The sequence below is a fragment of the Triturus cristatus genome, chromosome 4_1, assembly GCF_964204655.1.
Source record: "Triturus cristatus chromosome 4_1, aTriCri1.1, whole genome shotgun sequence".
Lineage (NCBI taxonomy): Eukaryota > Metazoa > Chordata > Amphibia > Caudata > Salamandridae > Triturus > Triturus cristatus.
The window spans coordinates 1,194,594,767-1,194,621,342 of record NC_140585.1 but is presented as its reverse complement, the minus strand read 5'-3'; the positions used below and the strand labels follow the sequence as shown (position 1 = coordinate 1,194,621,342).

The following is a 26,576-nucleotide window of genomic DNA, read 5'->3' as shown; positions in this document are numbered from 1 at the left end:
TCACGTGACATCAGAGAAAGGCGAGGACGACGACCACAGCCGGACCGGAAGCCATCCGCCGAAGCAGACCGAGGGGAGGACGTCGACCTGGAGAGACACGCCGAGAGAAGTTTCATGCGGCGCTCCCACCGCGACTTTGGTTTCAACTTTTGGCACGCCGCACAATCTGTGGTGCCGTGATCCTCCCCCAAACACCACATACAAATGAGGTGAGGGTTCATAAGACGCCCACAAAACGGGCAAGTTTTAAAGCCCGAAGGTATTCGCACACTGTTCCCACCAAAAAAGAATGGAAGAAAGGGGGCCCTAAACAGACCCGTAGCAAGGAAAGGATCCGCGTGATGTCGCCCCGGCTCCGGTGCGCATGGATGCTGTGGCAAAAAGTTTCCGGATCCAGTCTCACGCCTGGGGATAATTCTACGTGAAGGAATCTGCAGCTAGTAGTCTCTATCAGATCTTGTAGATCATCTCCTATTCCCCCAAACAATGTAGAAAGCTTGATTGCTTCCAAGCTAGGTTTAAACTATATAAATACCATTACATACATACATGCTTACTTGAAGCTGTAAATCTTCTCAAAATCCTTCCAATGTTGATCAAATTCTTCCAATGGAAAGAGCTCTCCTTAAGGTTCATACATTGAATGTGCAGCAGAAAATATGACAGAAGAAGTCTCTGTCAGGGGATGGGCTGAGGATGCTGGTCTCTGATTGGCTGTAGTTTGGGTCAAATATATTGATGTGGATAGAATGCAAATAGTCTATAACAAGTTCAATGTTATTAAGTATAACTGTACACTGTTGGGCTAATATTGTTTACCGAGGTTCCCTGTCTGGCGCCAAGGAATAAATTAAGCATTTAAATTTCTGAAAAAATTATGTGCTGGAGAACACAATTTGCACGTCTAACAAAAAATGATTTTAGCTCAAACGGTTTAAAGGTTTCTACACAAGTGATGCAATACCTTAAATAGACAATAAAGGTTTACTGGCCACCTCCACCTGATAACTGAATTCAGCCATTTATATTAGTGTCAATGTTATCCAGATATCATGAACATTCCAGTTTGCGCAACTGGGGGTGGATAGAGGCTTTATGTGCAGCAGGAAACAAAAACCTTAAATACCTTAATGTCATTCAAACAGGGTGTATAGAAAATGCTACCGTGTAATCATTTCTTTGTAGCATGTAGTGCTGTGGCTTCACATGCTCTACATACACCTGCCATCTAGTGTTGGGCACGGATGTTTGAAACTTCTCTTTATTCAAAGATTTTTTACTTAAAAGACCTGTTATGACTCCATCTTTGGCCCACAATACACTTAAACAGAGGCTCCATGTGGGCAGAAGACTGGCAGCTCAATGGTCTGGTTCATGTGGAAAGGTGTAACAACTTTTGCCAGGAATTTGGGGTTGGTCCAAAGGACTACCCTATCCTTAGAAACCTTAATGAATGGATCTTTTATTGTAAAAGCTCACTAATACATCTGAAGGAGAGGATTACTGCTATAAAAGCTACTTTCCAAATTGTAGATCAGTAGTGTAGGGATTTGTAAGGGGGTAGGTGGTCCAGTAAGTGGTGTGAGAACCACATTAGGATTCCACACTGGACAGGGGGTGTTTTGACAGGTATTACCCTTTTCAGGCATTCCATAAAAGGCTTAATAAAAGAGATTTAGGAAATGATGAGTGTTGCCTGTTTTGCAAGTACATGGAATTGAGGAGTCCGTTGCCTTGTATGGTCATGTAACCCCATGAGAGACGTGTCAGTGGTAATGGTCATCTGCAGAAGAGGGCTAGATAAGACCTACCAAGCAATATATTGTTGCTGTCCCCCTGTAGTAGAGAGTGCTGAGCCCTGGGTGTCACAATATTAGATCTTCCGAGAAGTTTACAATACTAGATCTTCTCAGAAGCATCCACCTCTGACGGCTGCCTCGCAGGTCACTACTGTAGTCATCACATGTGCAACCTAGTGTGTGGCACTATTGCAACATAAGATCATCCCCAACAGTTTCATCACAGTCCTTACACTGAGAGGACGTTCTGTCTAAAAAAAGAGGCAGCAGCTGGTGGAATGGTATCACCCGGTGTTCTTTGTGCTATGCTTTCTCTGTAACAGCGTTCATTATCAAGCCCAAGGAGGGCTGGGCCTGCTGGAGTTGGAATTTTTGGATGTTGATATGTTAAGTATAGACACTGCTGTTTGAGTGTGTCCTAGGCACTGTTGTCATCTGCTGCTCTTGATCAGCCTATCATCCAGTTATGAAATTATATGTATGGTGTTTTTGTGCAGGTTCACTGCCACTACTGTAAGAATGCCATGACCACCTTCGGAGCCGTACTGCCTTTGAACAGTAACACCTTGAAGTGCTAGTGTTGTCCACTTACTGCGAGGCAAAAGTACCGTAGGTGTGCTGAGCAAATGGAGATGTGAATAAAATGCCTTGGTAGAGCAGCGGGATGCCATCCTGCAGGGTGACCATGTAAAATGTTTGGTGCCGACGAAATTGTGCAACGGCCGGGGATCTACAACTGGCTATGTGGATCGCTTTTTTCTGAGGATGGGGAAGTAGAGGGAGTATACCCTTTTGCCGTGTTGGTACAGTGACACCCTTGGCAAGGAGTGCTGGATCTGTTCCTCTAACACCTGAGGTTGGTCTGGGCTGAAGACGTGGTAGCCAGGTGGGAGGCTGGTTGGCATTGGGTGAAAATAGAGACAGTACCCTTCGTATACGACTGAGGGTATCCACTAATCTGGTCTTTTCAGTAAGGGAACAAGTAAATCAGCATTCACCGTTCTTCGATTGGTGTTGTATGATCAGCAGAAAGGTCGGATGGGAAATCAATGTTCGCTGGCTGAGATTTCTTAGCTGGAGCCACCTTTGCTTCTGCCACAGTCTTTATCCTTGTAGCCTTCCCATTGAAAATTCTTAGTCTGTTGGGGGTATTGAAAGGCCTGCTGCTGCTATTGGTAGGGTGGTCGTTGACCTGCATTTGGAGTTTTGCCACAGCCTGTGCTCTGCTACCTGCAAAAGGCAGACCTGAGACTAGGAGAATGAAGGTGAAACTTGGACTTTGTGCTATCAGTGTTCCTTCTGATTTTCTCGAACATCAGATCGATCCAGGGGCCGCACATAAGGTCGCCATCAAAAGGGACATTGAAAAGGTGCTATTGATGGAGCGGGTAAAATGTTTGTTTTTATATACCCAATTCGTTTAATATAAGTTTATATTAAAAAGACTAAAAAACTAAATCTAATGACTAACAGAGTGCTGTGATAATAATAATCAACCTTATTAACTAAAAGAATATACGTGGGAAAGCATTTGCATGGCTAAAATAATAAGTGAACTAAGTTGTACGCATATTAAAAGTAATAAGTGTTGTATAGCAGTGTTAATGTGATTTGCGCTTAAATAAACCTGCATTAATGGCTTTAAATGTTGCATATGGCTAGGTAAATGCATACACATAAGGGTATTAGCAAGGGAATAACATTGTTTAACTCATTTCCATGTATTAATTATGATTTTGTGTCTCTTTACTTAAAGTTGACCATTCTGGCCTACCTAAAGATGGCCGCCGACTGAATCCTAACTGAAGTACATGACCTCACCAATTGAATGATGGAGAAAGGCGCCTGCACTGACTTCGTATGTGGCCTTTCCATGAACCGACAGACCAGGCTCATGAAGACTACCCTGGGCGAGGTGCCAATGTCCCTGAACGTGGAGCAATTGTTGCCAATATGGATACATGAACTACCTATTTACAATAGACTGATACTTTCCTGACCTGGGAACAGCTTTTCCCATGCGCCTAGTTTATTCACCATCCATATGTGAAATTTGGAGAATGTTTCTTAATGTATTGGGACGTGGCGGAATTCAGCCAATCAGCGGCCTGAAAATAAAGAAAATGTAACTGTTATATGTAAATTTCAGTATAAATATTAGTAGTCCAGAGAAGGAAAATTAGCTGTTACCACCCCAAGAGCTTGAGACGCACCCTAGCTGATCGATGCTACTCTATGCGACACTTCATGCTGCTCTTCGCTAGAGATCCTTATGCTGACGGAAGAGGACGGGACTTTAGGACTCTGATGAACTTTCTGAGGACCAGTTCTGACTTAGAAAACGACAATTAGCCAGAATAGGTAAATATGACAAAAGATAATATTGCATTATTAGGATTTAACCTGCATTTTAATTAGATAAAGAAAATCATTATTTGAAGAACTGTGTTGGGTGATTATTTCTTTGAAATGTTTTATTGAGTGAATTAGGAGTTAAGCGCTTCATCAAATTCACTATCAACTAAATGATCCGATCGTCCTCCGGATAGAGGAACCGTTAGGGTAATTCAGTAGATGTGGTTTCCTCTATCCAAGTAAAGAACTGTAGTTCAGGATTTGATATCCCTCTGTAGGCACGGATAGTTTGAGGGAATGAATGTTGGTGTTATGGGCCCCACCAGCGTGTGATGTGTGTATGTGTGTGTGACTGAGAAATCATTCCGTCCGTGGAAGTAGGGGGAGATTTTGTGTTCAGAACTGCACCAGTATTTCTGGTAGCTAAAGATGGTTTTTATTGTTTTGGTTTGATGATTTTGGCATGTATATAGCTTATCGATTATTGATTGGTATTGATATATGTACTAACACTATATGTTGAAGTCGTATTGAGTTTTATGTTGTCTGTACGGCTTCCGGGAGGTAGGAAGTCGGGAATTGATGACAGTTCCGTAGTAGAGCAGAGGTAAGTGCTGCTCTCGGGAAAGACGGAATTGTGGTTGCCCGTAGGTAAACGGGAGAAACGTGTGACAATTGAAGTTGCACGACGCATTGTCTGGGTTCGATTCGGTAGCATTGCCGAGTGCTGCCATTAGTGAAATTCTCTGTGTGAGAAAGAGGTGAATGATAGCGAAGGGTTACCTGTGAAATTTTGGTCTTAGGTACCAGGAAACCAATTGGCATACCGATAACGCTTATCACTGAAAAGGTAGCAGGTGCTCTCTGAGCTTGTTAGAAGGACAAAGTAGAGGTAAGCGCTGCTTTGTTAACGTATGTTATAATTCTGTAGTAGGACAGACTGTTCGCTGTTTTCGGAAAAGGCAGGATTCTGTGTGAATGAACTATAATTTTCTTGCGTGAAAGTGCGTGAGTGAAATAGCATTCGGGTTAATTGCGGAACTCCGGTTTTATTTCTCAGGAGCATTGCGTTTCCAACTATGTGTCTTAATTCCGGAGAGAACAGTTAATTGATGCTTGATAGAAGGGTGAAGTAGAGGGATGCGCTACTTTGCCAACGGACGTAATAATTCTGTAGTAGGGCAGAGGTAAGCGCTGCTCTCGGAAAAACAGGATTCTCATGGGAAAGGTCTTTTGCTATTCTGTGATTAGCGGAGCAGACAATGGAGATGTTTGTACGTTGTAACTAACAAGTATTGTAGAATTGAAACAAAGTCTATCGCGTAGTTTTGTAAAGAGAAGGGAAATAGGGCAGAGAGTGAAAATTCTAGAGAACTAGCAAAAACCACATTAGAACTGACAGAGAAAATAAGAGAATTGACGAAAAATCTAGAAGCAGTTACAGTCCCTGTGACCATAGGTCCTGTTATGCCGATTTTTGAGAAGCAGAAAGACAGTAAGCACGGACTAACAGTCCCGTATGTGAACAAAAGACAGGCAGAACAGCCCCTCATGGAAACGAAAGAGAGTTCCTGGGGACATACTATGGGTAAAGGTGAATTACATGTGTCAAAGAACCCATTTTATTGTCCTGATACTGCCGAGAGAAGCAGAATGGTGGGAGGATCACTATTAGAACCACAGAGATTGACAGAACCAGGGAATGTAGAGAAGTCAGTGAGCATAACTACTGAAGAATTGAATGAACGGCTAAAAGGTTTGCAGGATAAAGAAAAAGAATCTCATACCATTGATGTGGCAAAGTTAAGGATGGTATTAGAAGAATTGATTGTAGGGATCATCCCCACAGAAAAGCTGAAAAATTACCAAGATGAGGAATTATTGTTCCTGTGCAAGAGTGTCACTTGGAGAGCAAAGAATTTACATGACAGATTAGCAGAAATAGCAAGTGAAATGGGAATTGACATGGACAAGGTAAAAGCTTTACAGAAGCCATACCGAGTGGATTTTACAGAAAAAGACATTGAGAATCTTAACGCTGCAGGGCGGATAGGGCAGATTAGGGACATAATCACGGTATTAAGGAAATGGGGAGATGTGGACAAATGGAGGAGCAGGTGGTATAGGAAGCGGGATGACACCTCAGACAGAACATTTCCAGCGTTCCCTGTGAGAGAAAAAGAGAAGGTGGTGATGGAGTTCCCTATGAGAGAGATTCCAGGAGGGGGACATGTGCATGTCCCATGGACCAGACAGGACATTTTGTCATTTACAAATGACTTCCCTCGATTACGGGAAAAGCCGGTCGAGTGGTACAGACAGGTAGACAGATTTGTTAAATTGTCAAAGGTGCTGTGGATTGATCTGAATAGTCTGTTTGACATAATAGTGCCAGCTGACTTGTGGGCGGAATGTAAAATAGTCATAGATTGGCTGACTAAAGAGTACCCGAGAGATCCCAATCCAGGAGCTCCAGACCCAGAGGTAATGAAGAAATATGAACAGGTCATGGTGTTCTTGAAAAACAAAGTGCCTCCAAAAGAAACAGATTGGGTTAAAATAGATCGAACACATCAAGAAGCCAAAGAGTCAGTCCACGCATACTACGAAAGGCCAATATTAGCTTTCAAACAGTTCAGTGGGGATGACAGTCTGGGAGAGAAAGACCTGAGTCATTTTGTGTACAGATTTGTGTGTGGTCTGCGTCCCGAAATTGGGGACATGATTAAGCAGCACACCGTGGACTGGCAGAGTAAGAAAATAGATGAGATCCTAAGACATGCTAAATACTTTAGTGATGAGATTGAGGCAAAGCAGCGAAAACTAAAAGAAAAAGCAATGTGGGCTCTAGTGAAAGTAGCAGAGAGACAGGAAGCTCAGTTGGTTGAACAGGCTAATAATCCAGGCATGAAACCAAGATTTGGCCCAGGAAAAGGAAAAGGTAATATAGAAGAAGCCAAGAAGAAGTTCCCCTGTCACAATTGCGGAAGATTAGGGCACTGGAAATCCGAGTGTAAATATCCACCAGGTACTAATGATGAAAATCCGTCATTAAATCCACAGGTGCAGAGTGAGGGGAGTGGCCCACCGCCGCAACAGCAGAAGGCTGTTAATCTACAGAATCAGGTGCCAAAACCGCCCTTACCACAGAGCCGGAGCACACAGAAGTATAGCAAAGAGGCAGGATTCTACAATGAAGAACAGGTAAACAAACCACAACGCGCGAGCGCTGTGTCACAATATTGGATGCAAAATGACGAACGTGAGCCAGAAGAGATTTATTGACGGTGCCGAAAAGAGAAAGCAGGGTGCGTACTTGGCGCATCTCTAGAAATAGATCAGACAGGACCATTTGTGGATGGGAAAGTTAATGATGAAAACATTACTTTTCTAGTAGACACTGGAGCTACACGATCCACTGTCAGATCAGCAGATGTTAAAAATCTTCCTCTTTCGGATGAAACAATCCAAGTAGTTGGTGTGTCTAACACCCAGATTAAAACGTACCTTACTGATCCTGTAAAGGTCAGAATAGGGAAATTTTCAGACATGCATCGATTTGTGGTGTGTGACACCAGTCCTGTGAATTTGCTAGGAAGGGATTTATTGTGCAAGATGAATTGCACCATATTCTGTACACCAGACGGAATAGCCTTTGAAACACCAGATGAGGATGTTCTGTATAAAATGACCATAGCTAACCGAGAGTGTGAGGTTGCTGGAACCTATGCAGTATTCAATCCAGATGAACTGCCTCCGGAATTGAAACAGACAGTGAAAGCAGCAGTTTGGGATTTCACTGGGGAAGATGTAGGTCTGATGAGAAATGTAGACCCAGTGAGAATTGCTATAAAGGAAGGAGCCATTTACCCAAACATTCCGCAATACAGACTGACACCCGAAATAATAGCAGGAGTAACCCCTTTGATTGAGAAAATGATCCAGCAAGGAGTGCTGCGGGAGATAATGAGCAGTCCATGTAATTCGCCTATCATGGGACTGAAAAAGCCAAGTGGGAAATTCAGGATTGTGCAAGATTTGAGAAAGATTAACAAGATTGTCGTCTCATGTTGTCCAATTGTCCCAAATCCCTCAGTAATTTTGTATCAGATCCCACATGATGCAGAATGGTACACAGTAATTGATTTGTGTCATGCTTTCTTTTCCATTCCATTGCATCATGGCAGCCAGCCGCTTTTTGCCTTTTGGTTTGGAAACCGTATTTTGGCATGGTGCCGAATCCCACAGGGGTACACAGAGAGCCCCTCCATTTTTAATCAGTTGTTAAAGAAATCCCTGGAAAGTCTTACTATGCCTGAGAGTTCAGTTTTAGTCCAGTACATTGACGACCTATTGGTAGCGTCAAAGACACGTGAGGCCTGTGAAACAGACACCATAGCTTTGTTAAATCATTTGGCAGATGGAGGACTGAAGGTATCTCCAACAAAATTGCAATACTGTAAGAAGGAAGTGACATACTTGGGTCATACTATCGAAAAAGGCCTGAGAAAAGTAACCATAGACAGGATCAGAATCATTAGAGGAATAAGAGCTCCAATGACCCAAAGAGAGGTGAGAATGTTCCTAGGAATGGTTGGTTACTGTCGTCAGTGGATAAGTAATTTTTCCCTGATTGCCAAACCATTGGTGAAATTGACAAAAATTGAGGTAAAAGACCCCCTTGAACTGAACAAAGAAGAATTGGCAGCATTTAAACAGTTGAAGAACAGTCTTTGTGAAGCCCCTGCGCTGGGTATGCCAGATTATGAAAAAGAGTTTGAGCTGTACTGTAGTGAGCGAAACGGATGCGCACTTTCAGTGTTAATACAGAAACATGGAAGGCAAAGGAGACCAGTGGCATATTTCTCGTCAATATTAGATCCCGTGGCAATAGGTCTGCCAGGATGTTTGAAAGCAGTAGCGGCTACATGCCGAAGCCTAGAACAGAGTGAGGGAATCGTGATGGGGTATCCAGTAAGAGTGTTTGTAGCCCATAGTGTGGCGATCCTTTTAACAAGGAGTCGAACACAGTTCATGTCACATAGTCGGCTGACTAAGTATGAAAAAGTCATTCTAGGTGCAAACAATGTGAGTCTGGAAAGATGTGTGAATGTGAATCCAGCTACACTTTTGCCTGATGCAGAGAGAGTGGAGATAAGAGAAGAGGTTGATCATGATTGTCTGGATGTGCTTGAGTACTGCACCAAACCTCGTCCTGATATAAGAGATCTACCACTGCCAGAAAGTGATTATGTGTTTTTTGTGGATGGATCCTGTTTGAGAACGGATGAAGGAGTGTTGAGCGAAGCCTATGCAGTATGCACAGTTTCAGCAGTTATAGAGGCATCGCCCTTGAAAGGAGTTAAATCCGCTCAAGTAGCAGAAATAGTGGCATTAACCAAGGCATGCAAGATTGGGAGGAATGCAAGAGTGACTGTGATGACTGATAGCCAGTATGGCTTCGGAGTTGTCCACGACTTCGGCCAACTATGGCTGCAAAGAGGTTTCCTGACCTCGAGTGGAACTCCCATAAGGAATGCAGAAGTGGTTGGGAAATTGCTTAAGGCAATACAAATGCCCAAAGAACTGGCTGTGGTAAAATGTGCTGCTCATGGACAAGGTAGTGATTACATCACTACCGGAAACCGTTTTGCAAACGACATGGCTCAGTATTGTGCCCGAAACAAATATTCTATCAATCGGTCAAAAGAAAAGGAAATGTCTTCTTGCTCCATAATGTTTACTAACGTTGTGGGAACATGGGATGAAGTAAGGCAGTTGCAGGATGAAGCAGTAGATGAGGAAATGAGACAGTGGGTAAAAGCAGGATGTGCACCCAGGGAAAAGGATCATGTGTGGGTCTATCGAGATGGAAGACCAGTAATGCCTGTTAGCATGATGTCAACCATGGCACGGATGTATCATGGCCAAGGACATCTGGGAAGGGATGCCATGATAAGGGCTTTTAAGCAGACCTGGTACAATCCGAAATTCAGGTTGATAGCAGAAAGTCTCTGTCAGAGATGCCTGACATGTCAGCAATACAACCCTGGAAGGAAAACGGTGGTGAGTCTAGGCACCATAGGCCGGGAGGGAGGACCTTTCACCAGAATGCAAGTAGATTTCATTGAAATGCCCCCTTATAACAAACTGAGGTATGTTTTGGTGGTAGTTTGTCTGTTTTCCAGGTGGGTGGAGGCATACCCAACCAGAAGAAATGATGGAATCACCGTGGCCAAGCTATTGTTGAGGGAATTCATCCCAAGGTACGGGTTACCAATAACCATAGAATCAGACAGAGGAGGGCACTTTTACAATGAGATCATGAAATTGATTTGTGAAGCATTGGGTGTACAACAAAAACTGCATTGTGCCTACCGACCAGAGGCTTCTGGTGTGGTCGAGCAAATGAATGGTACTATCAAAAACAGAATAGGGAAAATGTGTTTAGCCACAGGTTTGAAATGGCCTGATGTCTTGCCTCTGGTTTTGATGACCATTAGGTCTACTCCAGACAGAACTACAGGTTTGAGTCCACACGAGATCATCATGGGACGCGCCATGAGACACGTGTTTGTACCAGTCAACAAGCTGATGACTATCACTGATGACATGATTTTGGATTATTGTAAAGGCCTGGCTGACGCACTTCATTCTGTGTTTTACCAGGTTGGAGCGGATGCCACCACACTTGAAAAGAAACCAGCCCATGATTTGAGCCCAGGGGACTGGGTGAGGATAAAGGTCCACAGAAGAAGAAATTGCCTGGTTCCAAGGTGGGGAAGGCCAAGACAGGTCCTTTTGACCACAACAACTGCTGTAAAGTGTGCAGGACTGAAAAACTGGATACATGCAAGTCACACTTTGAGAGTTCCAAATCCAGCAGACGGCATTGGAAAAGAATACTTTGACGAATCAGAGTCAAGTGATGAGTCAAGCAATGAGAATATAAAGTCAAAAGAAAATCCTGAAAGGGGGGAAAAGGAGCCAAGTCTAGTTCAGACCCCCAGAGAAGAAATTCTGAGGAAAAGATTGCAGATTTCAGATAGTTCAGATTCTGGAGATGAGCAAAACGTCAATGGTGAACACGGAAAGAAGAAAAGAAAAGGAAAGAACGTCCAGTCAGAAGTAACATTCACACCAAATGAGAGAGTAGAAGAAGTTCCACCTGAGAAAATACTGGAAAAAGAAGAAGGGACAGTCACAGAAAGAGAGGGACAGATTGCGGAAGAACCCCGAGGAGGTGTAGGGAACTGCAACACCCAGCTAGGTGAAGGGACAAGTAGTCAGCAGGGAGATTGCGTGCAGGAGACCCGAGGAGGGACAGAAGTAGGGCCAACCCAAGAGGTGGAAAAGGAGATTACTGAAAAAGAAAAATCAAAAGAGACAGAATCTGAGGACAGTGAAACTGAAATACCAGAGGGTCGAGTTCTGAGAAAAAGAACTTGGATTGAGGAAAGAAACGCAAAGGGTGATCTGTGGCCAAATAAAATTAAAAAACTGAGATACCGATTGACACGAGTTAAACCCTCAGAGGCTGAACAAGTGAATGAAGTAACCAGTCAAAATCTAGAGAAAGAGGGAGAAACAGAAGTGTTAGAAGCAAACAAACGAGCAAGACAACCAAACCAGAAGTATAAGTCACCTGAATGGACGTACGTGGCACTGCCTGAACAAAGAGAAGAGGCAGATAGTCAAGGAAATCCAGAGGAGACTTTGCTGAAATTGATAAAAGAAGAAGAAACAGGGGAAATCCTGAGAGCTATCTTATCCGACATCGGAGAAGAAACGGAAGATCAGGAAATCCTGCTCGTGGATGATGGGAAGGAAGTGAAAAACGACGAAAGGCCGAGCTGAGTAATTTCATTTGATCCTTGTAGGAATACACAGGATTGAAAAAGAAATTGAAGTATTTGGATCACCTGATAAGGTCTTAGCTCTCGTAGGAAAGCTACAAGAGGCAGAGTAGAAGAGGCTAAGTCAAAAGACACGGTTAAATCTAACAAGATGGCTAACATAGATGATAACAAAAGTAGATGTACCTTCATGAGGAGATGGTGCAAGGCATGTTGTTGTTGTACAGGACTATTAATGCTTCTTTGGAGCGTACTCGCTCTTTTGATCTCTTTCAAAGTAACCTTAGATACACTAGCAGGACATACTGAGAATATGACTAACATAGTGAAAAGCTCGCAAAAGGTAATACCAGTTAGGACCAGCACTGAGCATATGCATCAAGATAGGTCTATAACTGATTTTTCTAGCAATGTGTTTTCAAAATTATTGTATGAATATGTTAAAACAATGGACGTAAGGGATTGCTACGTATGTATGCAATTACCTGCATCTGTTTCAGAAGGGGTGACTTATCATAACCTCCCAGCAACTTATGGAATAACATGCAGTGTCTTAACTAGTATATTTTATCAAGTAGGAAAATTAGAGTATAATCTGTCTAATATAGATAATATTCTTGGACGATTGCCCATGAATAAAGAATTAAATTCAGCTAAAGATGCTAATGTATTAGGGGAATTTTTATAGAAGCTAAAGGACTAACTCTAGAATATATTTTTAAGAACAATTTAACTTGCAGTCTGAAAACAGAGGAGAAAACCTTTTTGGATATGGTTGAAGAGAGAAGATTGAAAATACACAAGAATGCAGCGGGACATAAGGAGGAGGAAAACATTTGGGAAATAGATGGGAAAAGGAGACACCAGGTGAAGTTAAACCGACAATAGCTATAGACTCACCCCAGAAAGGCAAATTATGCATCATGAGAGAAAAATCCCAATATGATTATATATATATAGGGACAAGTGAGTGTCATGATACATATTTCATTGCATCCGGATGGGGATTTAGAGGTGGAGAAGATCCAGTTTTTCCTGGACTGTACTATATTTGTGGGAATAAGGCTTACTACCGGTTGCCAGACCATTGGTATGGCACATGTTATGTTGGCCTGGTCTTTCCAAAGATCTTTCACATGGATAGAGTAGAAAATAGTGGACCAAATAACATACTAATGCGTAGTAGAAGAGAAACCTGGTTAGAAATTGTAGGTGATATTTTTGGAGCCTTGATACCAGCAGTGGAAATATCTCTGAATGCAAATAATATTCGGAAGTTGTCCACCATAGTGGATCGCTTGTCAACAAGCGCAGCTGGAGGATTTCTTTTGGTAAACACTGAGCTAGTTGCCATGCGTGCTATGATTATGCAAATTCGACTTGCCCTTGATATCTTATTGGCAAAAGAGGGTGGAGTCTGTGGAATGCTGAAAGTTCAACATTGTTGCACTTACATTCCTGACGAAAGCAGAGATCTAAAAGTCTATATTAAGAATATTACAGAATTGCACGATGAAATAAAACCACTGGAGGTTGAAAGTATCTGGACTGGAATTAGTAATAAAATGGCTGCTATTAAAACTTTCTTAGGTAAATTAGGTAGTACTATAATGGGGAAAATATTATTTCCATTAACCTGTGTGATTTTCGCATTATTGATACTTAGATTAGGATATATGTGTTGTAGATATAGAAGAAATAAAAAGAAGGTTAAACGAGAAATTTGCAAAAAGAGGGAAAAGAAACCAGAAAAAGATCTCAATGAAATAGAATTGGAAGAGTGGAAGGAGAGTATGTATGACAAAACCAAAAGAGAAGATGAAAGGGAAACAGAATTTTAATTGAGCAAGAAAACATTTCAAATTTCTGTAAAAGGGGAAATAAACTGATTTTTTGTGGGTTTTTTGTGGTGATAAAATCACCAAAGGGGGGATTGATGGAGCGGGTAAAATGTTTGTTTTTATATACCCAATCCATTTAATATAAGTTTATATTAAAAAGACTAAAAAACTAAATCTAATGACTAACAGAGTGCTGTGATAATAATAATCAACCTTATTAACTAAAAGAATATACGTGGGAAAGCATTTGCATGGCTAAAATAATAAGTGATGTACGCATATTAAAAGTAATAAGTGTTGTATAGCAGTGTTAATGTGATTTGCGCTTAAATAAAACTGCATTAATGGCTTTAAATGTTGCATATGGCTAGGTAAATGCATACACATAAGGGTATTAGCAAGGGAATAACATTGTTTAACTCATTTCCATGTATTAATTATGATTTTGTGTCTCTTTACTTAAAGTTGACCATTCTGGCCTACCTAAAGATGGCCGCCGACTGAATCCTAACGAAAGTACATGACCTCACCAATTGAATGATGGAGAAAGGCGCCTGCACTGACTTTGTATGTGGCCTTTCCATGAACCGACAGACCAGGCTCATGAAGACTACCCTGGGCGAGGTGCCAATGTCCCTGAACGTGGAGCAATTGTTGCCAATATGGATACATGAACTACCTATTTACAATAGACTGATACTTTCCTGACCTGGGAACAGCTTTTCCCATGCGCCTAGTTTATTCACCATCCATATGTGAAATTTGGAGAATGTTTCTTAATGTATTGGGACGTGGCTGAATTCAGCCAATCAGCGGCCTGAAAATAAAGAAAATGTAACTGTTATATGTAAATTTCAGTATACATATTAGTAGTCCAGAGAGGGAAAATTAGCTGTTACCACCCCAAGAGCTTGAGACGCACCCTAGCTGATCGATGCTACTCTATGCGACACTTCATGCTGCTCTTCGCTAGAGATCCTTATGCTGACGGAAGAGGACGGGACTTTAGGACTCTGATGAACTTTCTGAGGACCAGTTCTGACTTAGAAAACGACAATTAGCCAGAATAGGTAAATATGACAAAAGATAATATTGCATTATTAGGATTTAACCTGCATTTTAATTAGATAAAGAAAATCATTATTTGAAGAACTGTGTCGGGTGATTATTTCTTTGAAATGTTTTATTGAGTAAATTAGGAGTTAAGCGCTTCATCAAATTCACTATCAACTAAATGATCCGATCGTCCTCCGGATGGAGGAACCGTTAGGGTAATTCAGTAGATGTGGTTTCCTCTATCCAAGTAAAGAACTGTAGTTCAGGATTTGATATCCCTCTGTAGGCACGGATAGTTTGAGGGAATGAATGTTGGTGTTATGGGCCCCACCAGGGTGTGATGTGTGTATGTGTGTGTGACTGAGAAATCATTCCGTCCGTGGAAGTAGGGGGAGATTTTGTGTTCTGAACTGCACCACTATTGCACCTCATGCCGGAATCCAGAGATTCTAAACCAGGCAGGCCAGAGAAGGGGAGTGCTGGTGTTAATTTCACTGATGGAGGTGTCAGCCACATCTAGGGCGAAATCTGATGTTTCCATTGCTAATAAATTTACCCTCAACAAGCAGACAGGCTGGCCTGTTCCTCTTCGGCACCAAGTAGGTCTTCAGGTTCAAAGATGTTGGGAGTCTCGTGAGAACCTTATTGCTGTATCCTGTGCGGAGCCCACTGCCATTCTCTCCAGTACCAGAGGGTATTCTTGCAGACGTAGGTTTAAAAAGCTTCACAAGAGGTTTTGTTGTGGGTTGGTAAAAGGCAAAGTACAGACACCATGCGTCGTAGGGGTGAAAAGGTGTACGTTCCATACCCGTGTCCTAGGTGCATTCTCCAAAATGCAACCCAAGATTGATTGAGGTTTTGTTGAAGTCTGGAGCGTTTAAAACACAGCACATGGTAGGGTAACAGCCAGTGTCTATTAGAGAAGAAATCTAGGGTGTCTCAGAAAAAAACTCTCTGCAGGCACAATGTTTTTTTCTCGTTGCAGTCATCGAAGTATGAGTGGTAGGCACTGAAGAATCCGGCCAAAAATGCTTTGGTCCCAAAGCTGAGTTCTCAAAGCCCAGTGGTGAAAGAAAGAAATCTGTGATGGAGCCGTGTCCTTGTGCACAGTAGACCAAGGTAGAGTCACAACAGGTCTTAGGACTCCAACTGCTTTGATGAAAAAATTGCAGCAGACATCCGGGTCCAACACTAAATTATAGGTGTATGCAGAGCTTGTGTATCTACAGCTACTTATGCTACAAATACAATGATCCCTTCTTAATCATTTTTTATTTCACTTTTAACACGTTTATGTTAACATCATAGGCACTGCTCTCAAAACGATAGCTATTACAACAGTGCAAAGTTTCAGCGTCTGGCAAAACACTGATATCAGGGAGCGAAGTGGTTATTATTTCTCCTGTCAAAATTTAAGCTATGCTTGTTGAATGTGCTCTCAGTTGTAAAGAAAATATTTAGGAAGAAAATATTACATTTAATGCATAGATAGGGTCATCCGTTGATGTAGTTGCCCTTCTAGGCACAGTAGTGGTTCACTTTAGGTCGACACCTGCACCATGGTACACTAAGGGCCTCATTACAATGTCGGTCGGAAAGCATTCCGTCCGAATCGGTCTCGGAATGGTTTCCGACCAAACTGGATTCAGGGAGTCCGACCAACCGATTACGATGTTTCCGAACACCGTTCTGTGGGACTGGGAGACGAATATGACCGACTACACTCATTGAAGAAAGGGATAGGTGGGGAAAATCGTGCACCCTGTGGCTGTCACCCCATGGTACCTGCCACATTGTCCATGGTATTGAAGAGGGGTCCCCTAAGTACCCCATAGGCCCCATTTGGAAGGCTCCAGGTGAAGGGGGGCAGGCTACGGGCCCCCAGAGTTGGATTCTGACAGCCGATCTGTGTCAGAACAACCGATTCAGAAAGGCTGTCCGAATCTGACATCATAATATGTCAGTTGGAAATGCGGTCCATAGACCTGTACGAGTCGACTCCGAACGACTCGGTTACTTCGAATGCCATTCAGAACCGAGTCAAAAAGTCCGACAGGTTTCTGACTATCGTAATCGGCCGGTTGGAAGGCTTTCCGATTCTGTCGGAAAGACGGATTCCGAATCGGTTTCGGACGAACCGAATGCTATTCGGAGCCTTTCCTATCTAGTAGATATTAAGGGTGACTTTAAAACATTGGAGAGAAGTGTTGCAAAAGTAATTCTCTAGATGAAAAAAATAAGTATAAGCAAGGAATTAAAAACTATAGAATACAACTGAAACAGGGTAGTTCAAACTGCTATGCAAATTGCATTTTGGCCAGCAAATTCCCCACTCTGGAATTCTTTAAAATAGTCAGGGAATTCTCCAACACTAATGAACAAATTACTTACCTTTGGTAACACCTTTTCTGGTACAGACTCTATCTAGCCGCAGATTTCTTACCTTAGTATTATCCCAAGGCATCAGACTGAATCCAGAAATTTTTCTTGAGCATTACCCCTGTGCGCCGGTAGGTGTCATTGTTTGGCTCCACGTGGCATCATTCACAATGGAAGTGATGTGCATGGTGCCTATATAGGTGCAACTCCAGTGCACTGACATCAGTTACTTTTTGCACCTTTCCATGACAGACACGGAGCCACGACCTCACTCATCACTGTTGTGCAATACTAGGACCTTGAAAGGGAAAAGCGCTGACCCTAGAAATTCATTTGCTGAGCAGGGAGGTTGGGTGGGTCAGTCAGGAATCTGCAACCTGATAGAGTCTCTACCAGATAAGACACTACCGTAAGTAAGTAACTTGTTTATCTGATAGAGTTTCTAGCCACAGATTTCTTACCTTAGAATAGATACCCAAGCAATACCTGCCCTGATCATTTGCTGAGCAGGGAGGTTGGGTGGGGCAGTCAGTCAGGAATCTGCAACCTGATAGAGTCTCTACCAGATAAGACATTACCGAAAGTAAGCAACTTGTTTATCTGATAGAGTTTCTAGCCACAGATTTCTTACCTTAGAATAGATACCCAAGCAATACCTGCCCCGATGTGGGTCTGCAGACCAATTTTGCATGAGGAAGTCCTGCAGAACAAGCAAAATGCCCATCCTTACGGACCTGACTGTCCAGTCAGTAGTATTCAGTAAACATGTGCAAGAAAGCCTATGTTGTCGTCTGGCAGATGTCCAGGACCAGAAGTTTGCATGCTAACACTGCGGTTCCGGGGGTTTCTTTTTAGCTAATGCGGAGATACATTGGGAGATAGTCTGCTTCTGCGCTTCCCGTCCTTTCTTCGTTCTGACATACCTCATGAAGAATTGGTCGTCCACTCTGAACTTTTATGTGTGGTTAAGGTAGAACAATAATGCTCTTTTTGGGTCCAGACAGTGAGGTCGTTTTTCTTCCTTAGAGGGATGAGGTGGAGCGAAAAAAGTAGGTAGGGTGATGGTTTGGTCTACGTGAAATGGAGTGACAACTTGCAGAAGAAAGGAAGCCCTAGTACAGAGCACCAGTTTGTCTAGGTAGATATTTAGATAAGGAGGCCTGAATGACAAGGCTTGAAGCTCACTGACCCTCTGGGCAGATGTTATTGCCACCAGGCCAGTGTCTTGGGAGGTGTCTAGTCCACTGGCATCCATCAGATCCTTGTACCAGTTGGCCACTGGATCTTCTTACTGGCATCCATAAGGCTCTGCAGAGCCCTTGCATTATCTACAATCCAGGCTTATCATAGGAATAAGGCACTGCCCCTGTCAGGGGGTCTACCTTTCGTTGGTGCCGGTGTCAAACGACGCCTGTCCGGTTCAGTGTCAGAGTCGAATATGATGATGGGGATTGCGCATTTGTCTCCCAATCCAGATCATTCATAGGAATAAAGCACTGACTCTGTCATGGGGAGTCTGCTCTCCGTCGACACATGAGCTAATGTCAAACAACGCCTGTCCTGCTCCGTGTCGGAGTTGAATATGGTGATGGGGATGCAGCTGCTATGGGGCAGCGCTGGAGGTGTCGGCACTCTAGCCGGTGCCAGGTAAGGTCGCAGGGAAGGTCGAGGTGGGCCGACCAGTGCCATTCCCAATCGATCCATGGATCGAAGGGGCTCGACAGGCGCCGGGGGCAAACTTGCTGGCAGAAGAGTAGTTGGGGTCCCTCCCAAGACAATGGGAATGAAGGCACTCCAGCGGGGACAGGACACCAAAATAAGAGGTGCATGGCCTCATAAAATTCATGTAATTGGTCTGGGGTCACTCCAACTCCCGGAAAGTCTGGGAGGTGCAGAGACGGACGAGGTGCAGGGTCCACCACAGAGCTAGACCACGAGGGCCTATGCCCATCAGATGTTGTGGTCATTCTCCAAGCATCATAAGAACACCAAATGTGGTTTAGTCACAAAAATCTGTAGGTGTCAGGCGCCACATGGCTTGAAACCAGCTTTCCTAACTGACATCCTCGACACACCAGGAAACATGTCTCGAAAAAATCTTGCTAAAAAGTCAGAAAAGGGTCCGTCAAAATAGTCTGGGAGGAGCTCTTCCCCAGATCTACGCTGACTGGCACCAAAAAAAAAGAACTGGTGTCAGAGCGCTGGGGTGGCACCTAATAAGGAACCGCACGTCAGTTGCGGAGCGGACGACGCCATGCAGAGTCCAACTACACCACCTACCGGCGCATGCAGGGGTACTGCTCACGAAAAATTTCTGGATTCTGTCTGACACCTGGGGATTACTGTAAGGTAGGGAATCTGCAGCAAAAAGCCTCTATCAGATTTAAAAAGTGATTTAAAAATTAAGTTTTAATAGTGATATAGTATTTTTTCTGTTGTTTTACATTAAAAATAAATTCATATGATTAATTTACATTAATATTAAATGTAAATGTATATTTTTAATAATTCATTATGAGGTTTAAAAACGTTTTTTAAATTTGCCCTATATTTTTGCACAGGATGATCTCACCCCGGCTGTGGACTGTCTCTATAGTAAAGTACAGGGAGAAACAAATCAGTTTATTTAACTGGTAAAAAAATTTGCATGAATGTTTTTATGTCAAATATTAATGTAAATTAATTGTATTTATTTATTTCAAATGTAAAACAAAATAAACAATGGTACAGCACCATTAACTTCACTGTGAATTAAAATTTTAATTTAAATATATGAAATTAAACACAATTATATTTTTGATGTTCAAATTAAAAACAACTTCCTCATAAAGTAAAATATTAATTTTATTATTATGCAATAAATATTGTCAAAAATGACATAGAATTAATGAAAAGCAACTTAATTATATTTTAATAAAAATTAATGTTATATTAATTTATACATTAAAAAGAGTTGTTACAATATTTTATAATTAAATAATAAGTATGTTTCATTTTAAGAATTTTTTTAACATTGTATCATTTTTATAATGTTTCAAATAACTTTATGTAATTTAAGATTATTTCCTATGGGGTTCAAGTCCTAACCTCCATTCTTTCTTAAGGGAGGATGTTGCAGTACCAGTGGTTAGCCACGTGTGGTGCTGACTTACCCCAGCTCTGAGATGGAGTAATTTCCTAATGTTTAGGTCCCTTTTTGGCTGCAGTTTGTGAATAGCAATGGGATTACTCTTGTGGGGAGGGGTGTCTGTCCCTTCCTAAGCGCTTCCTAAACCCTTCTTACTTCTCCTAACCCCCTCCCATTTAGTAGTAATTATGCCCCTTTTCCAGCCACTTCCCGTGGTCTCTCCCACATTTACTGCTAAGTAGTAAGGGCCTGATTCACAAAGATAAACGTAGACTAAAAGTCTAAGTTTAGACCTGAAGTCTAAGTTCAGACCTAAAGTCTAACTTTACTAGTAGTAAATTTAGACTTTTGGTCTAAGTTTAGACCAAAAGTCTAACTTAGACCAAAAGTCTAAATTTACTACTACTGTTAGATTTTTGGTCTAAACTTAGACCAAAAGTCTAACCTTACTACTAGTAAAGTTAGACTTTAGATCTAAACTTAGACCTCAGGTCTAAACTTAGACTTTTGGTATAAATGTACCTTTGTGAATCAGGCCCCAAATGCACATGAGTGTGGATCTTCCCTTGGAAAAGATAGGAGAGGTGGCAGTGGAGATTTACACATGCAGGTTTGTGAATAGTATCCTGTAGTACTTTAGGAGTACTATTCTAGTACTACTAAACACACTGCAAAATGCAGTTTGTGAATAGGCCCCTAGAAGTTTAAATTATGGCCTGGTCTTTAGCACCCATCATTTTTTTGCACGTGCAAATCGGAGTTCACCTTTGGGCTACAGGGCTTCAGGTCCTCAAGCACTGTTGGCATGTTTCCAGCTACCAGACGTCAAAGTTTGGGGGAGAGGAGTTAGCCAAACGGCTAGGGCGGTCGACTTCGAATCTGGGGAGCCGGGGTCATGTCTCGGCAACGACGCTGAACATCCTGTGATACTGGGCCAATCACTTAATCTCCCCGTGCCTAACAAAAATGAATGTATCCTCATGTAACGCAACTGGTGCTATGTAAAGCGCTCTGATACCCGATACCGGGTCAAGTTCGCACTATATAAAACTTCATTAAAAAAAAAGAAAACTAACTGAGGTGTCACCCTTGCAACAAAGCCACACAAAACACGAGCAGACATATTATAGCATCCCTAATACACAGTTTCAGGCACCTTTACTGTATTGACTAGGGATTGTAAACAATAATATACACACTAATTTAGAGCCTGGTAAGAGGCCCAGCTGCCTGACAGATCAGAAGAGACTAGAGCTTCCACTCCTCTGGTGAAGGACCTCCCAACATAGTTAGATATTTCTGTCTGGCTTGGGGGATTACTAAAGTATTCAGTGCAGCCATCAATGTGGTGATTACACTGCAGGCGATAACTTTGCTGAGCAGGACTAAGTTTGTTAGTCTCCTCTATATATAAACTTCCGAAGAAGAACTTTGTTTTTGCTTTAAAAAAACCAAAAATCAATGGCGCTGACATGCTAGAAGTTTTTTCGCAATATGTTGGGATCCTTTCTGTTCAAAATTGGAAGGCTTTCCCTTGTATATATAAATATATATTGGAAAGACTGCCTTAAATACGACATAACTTTTGACAAACATTGACTTATGTCAGAGTGCCAGAATGGGCGCCAGTCAAAGACCTCTGGAAATCTTGGATCGTTACCTCTATCTAACCTGGGCATGCGACAAAGAGTGTGCCAGAGGGGGCATCTGCCTCTTTTTGGCATATGCTCCTAATCCGCCAAAATCCAAATGATCCCTGCTGAAAGCGGACTAAGACCCAAAGAATTGTGATCATGGCCGAGAACTCCTGATCTTCTCGCTCATGATAAATCAATCCTCTGGGCTTATTTTGATCGATAATGTCTAACTTAGTAAGCCCAATTAAACTGTTTGGGTTTTTATCCTGGACTTTAAAGGGTCATTTTTGCTCCTGTGTTTGTACACTTTACTGTTGTACATGAAGATCTATAAAGAAGTGTACTCTTCTAAAGATGTAGCACTTACCGGCAAGTGATCTTTATTGATTATATTAGTTTGTGTCAAACAGTATTGGAGTTTTTAACCCTGGTAAACTCCTAGAGTAAACCATGACAGTTCGACCACTCAGGACCTGACAAAGAAGTGGAGCAAGAGTAAGAGTGAATAGGAGTGTGAAAGAATGAAAAAATAAGGGAATGTTACAGGAAAGGATGGAGGGAGACAAATGGATGATAGGGAAAAAGATGGTGGAAATGTGTGAGAAAAGGAGCAAAAAAAAAGCAAGGATGGCAAAAGATAGCCAAGATAAACAAGAGGAAAGGGAGCAAAGTAAACAGAGAGAAGCGGGGAGGGGTACAGAAAACGCCAGACAAAGTGAAGAGAATGTGGAGAGGAAAGTATAGGTAAAGGAGGGTAACAAGTCTCAAAGATAGGCAAATAGAAAAAGTGAAAAAGAGTCAGCAGGCCAGTAGGCACTAAGGGGAGAGGCCAGGATTTCATGTGGCATTTATATCAAAGATTGAAACATCACCCCTGTCTTGCTCACCTGCACCAAGTCTAAGTAGAGGGTCTGTCTGCAGCAGGCATGCAATGAGGTGCTGAGCATCTGAAGGAAGGGCCTCGTCTCCATCCGGCCAAAGAATCACATCTGTGGGTAGAGAAAAGAAAGAACCTCAGGGGGCACTAATACAGTTCTAAAGTCAGAGTGAGGCAATTATTAGCACAAACACATTAATACAGGCTTTGCACTTTAGTTGAGACTTTGCTTGTGTGGGCATTGTTTAAGCACTGATTTTTAGATTTCGTAAAGTAGTTTTCCGCAGTTCTAAGAGGAGTACATACATAGGTTCCACATGAGGTGCACACACTGACAGCAGTACTTGAGTTATCGGAGTCTGACAGTTTCCTGACATCTCATGATCTTTATGAGAGCTTAGGTGTCCGAAGAGTTTCCCAGACAAAGGAGGCCTGGGTCTCAAGTTTGATACTGGTTTGTACGATCAGTCAGTGAAGGGCCAGCAGCTTGGTACAAAACGTCTGTGGTAGGACCTGATGCGAGAGGGATAACAACTTGGAATAGTGCCCGCACAGCTCAGAGGGAGGATCTGAGGAGAACACTGCAGAAATTACCATCCTCGTGTAGATCGACTAGGAATGTATGAATCAATCATAAAAAGAATGGTGCCAAGAGGAATGGTGTGATATGCTACTTCATGAATAGAAAGCCTCAGGGTTAGCTGTCAAAGTCCCACCCATGTTTCAATCAAATGAGCACCAGATATGGCTAGGCACAACTCACAACACTGAAAAAAAGCTAGAAAAAGTGTGTGCAACTCTTTGAAAACTACTTTGGTTTTTCGTCATAGCTAAGAAAGCTAAGAAAATGTTTCTTTGGGATGTCTATGACCAATTCATCTGCTTGCACAAGCAGCATAACGCAGAGAAGTAATGAGCTTGAAGTGATAGTGGAAGCAGGGAATGAACATGAGGGATGATTGTCTTGATGCTGGGGTTTTCTACAGATCTCATCCTAAATATGAGGCAGAACATTCTAAAGTGGAAGCAATGTAAGTAAGGGGATACAGAGTAGATGCTTTTCTGAAAGGGGCTGCATGAAAAGGTTACTCACCTTTGTTAAGGCTCTTTTTGGAGTAAATGTATTATAACAGCAGATTCCTCACCTTGTGAATACCCCCAGGAGCCAGATTGGATCCTGAGATCTTTTCTTCAGCAATTCCCTTGTGCACAGGTAGGTGGCGTCATGCGGCTCTGCATCAGGTCCGTCCCACCCCAGAAGAGACATCAAGGCTAGAATATAACCAGCACCTCTTCGCATCCTCAGTCCCTTTCATTCCATGCCTTCCGACTCTGATCAGGAGCTTGTTTCCTCACTTCTGTCACCTGATAGAAAACATTTTCTATATTTTTCCAGTGTGCAAGGGATGTGTATCCCACAAAAACAACATGGTTTAAATCCTATGAGAACCTCCACAAACAGATGTCAAAAGGTATGCCTCTGGGCTCTTTACTTAACTCGAAGTCGTGGGGCGAGTCTGGTTGGATGAATGCGAAGTCCATCTGGGATTGCAAGGTCATACTTTATGTTGCCGAGCATCGTAGGAAAACTCGGAAGGCCGGATTCCCAGTCAAGGACACAGACATGTTCTCTCTTCTGAGGCTGTTTTGAGAGCGGTCATTGTCACATTCAAAGTCATCAGGTAAGTCCAAGAAAAAGAAGCATAAGAAGTACAAACATAGCTTCCCTTGGTCCCACCAGTCACAGCATGAGAAGTCACACAGAAATTAGGGTTCTTCTCGGTTTTGGTTTTAGGTTTCACAATCAGTCCTGATCCATCCCGAGTTCCCGGATCCATCAGTGACACCGAAATAGATCTAAGCCTTTAAAAAGGCCATGCAGTGGATTTTTGGTACTCCACAGGATCCCTCTGGCATGCCTTTGCGCCCCATAAATCCAAAGAAGTCTCCAGTCGGGTTACCACTGACAAATCTGTCCCCCGATGTATTGGGCCTCATGACCTCGTTTTGCAGTCTGCCCCAACTCCTGGGCTGATGACTGTGATAACACCGCACATGACCCCAAGACCGACACCAGTCCTGCACACGTTGATAAAGGAAGCAATGCCACCTATGCCGTAAGGGGAGCTGATAGTCCATTCGGACATGAACGCAAATCTACTGTGCACTTGTTTGAAGTTGCTTCCTCTCAGACCTACAGTCCAACACCAACTGGATTATGATACGCTTTCCTTACACGACAGATATAGATAGGGACCACAAAATGATAATGGCGATAACAGTTCCCAGGTATCTAATGTTGAGAATCTATTTCTAGATTGACAAGAGGCCAGCTGCCCAGATACATCATCAGACAATGGTCTGAACTCTCATCCGGGCCCGTTCACTAAAGCCTCTGCCTTCTTCGCAATGGATATCAAGAGAGCAGCAGAAGTACTGGACTAACAACTTCCATCAGTAAAAATCAAAACAAATGTCTTTACAAAGGATCTGCAACCAGCACGGACCTAACAGGAACCCCTCCTTCATTTTAGTGAGGCACTGATTGTAATTGTAAATTGTAATTATAATCAGTCTTATATAGCGCGTGGTTACCCTCGGGCATCCGAGACCGTTGGACTCCAGAAAGCTAGACAGTTGATGATTAACCAGCCTTTCTGCGATCTTACCAAGTCCCGGCAGCAGAGAGATGGGCCTGAAGTTTGCCAAGTCCGAAGGATCCAGACTAGGTTTTTTCAGGAGAGCCTTTACAACAGCTCTTTTCCAGCCCGATGGTACCACACCCTGAGTGAGGGATGTATTGATGAGATTCATGACCGGGGCCGCGATGACAGAAGCCACCTGTTTCAGAAACCTCATCGGTGCGGGGTCCCCTGGAGAGCCGCTCTTCATAGAACTAAGCTCCTTTATGACTTCCGACTCTGATATCGGGTCAAACGAATCCAGCAAAGCATGTACTCCTCTTCCTTGGCTCACTGAGTCAGTGTTCTGTGAAACCCGAGGTAACAGAGATAAAATATTCTCTATTTTCAGATGGAAGTAGTCCGCGAGTTCCCTGCACTTCTCAGCGGGATTGTCATGGGTGACAGGTGGCTCAGGGACTTTGAGGAGCTCCTTAACCACTTTAAAGGTCTCCCTAGAAGAGTTGGACACGTTCTTTATTTTTTCCTCAAAAAATTGGGCCTTAGCACCATGTAGGGCATTCTTATACATCCTAATAGCTGCGCGATATTCCTCCCGACTGGCCACCCCCCAGTCCCTTCTCCAGGTCCTCTCCAACTTCTTGCATGATGGACACACTGCTGGGCCTCTGGCGAAAGCCAAGAACTTGTCCTCCAGTAATTCTGCAAATAGCCAGAAGACACAAGTGAGCTCCAGGAGACCCATCTTTCGTGCCTCAGTACCCAACACCTGAGAGCCTGGTAGTTCAAGCCTCTACCAGACTAAATCCCAATGAATTTCCGACCACTGTGCCAAACGGGGAGCCAAAACGCATGGAAGACTTTGGCAAACCTACGTTTTCATCTGCCAGCCTTGCCCTCAGGTACGTAAACTCAAGTTGCTTCCTTTGGCATTATTTGCATGCGTTGTGGGACCTGGTGGCCGATATCTTGTCTACAGTGCCTGAAGATATTCAGGCCATCCTTAA

The 26,576-nt window shown here is 42.9% G+C and overlaps 1 protein-coding gene across 2 annotated transcripts in view; it reads right to left on the bottom strand.

The window, feature by feature from the left end:
• The window catches only part of MAST1 (microtubule associated serine/threonine kinase 1), a 492,671-nt gene that overhangs the window by 121,450 nt on the left and 344,645 nt on the right, over positions 1-26,576 (bottom strand). For both annotated transcript variants that reach the window (XM_085654477.1, XM_085654478.1), the window contains one exon: positions 22,938-23,039. In XM_085654477.1, the coding sequence (XP_085510603.1) occupies positions 22,938-23,039 (102 nt within the window). The remainder of the gene's footprint in view (positions 1-22,937; positions 23,040-26,576) is intronic.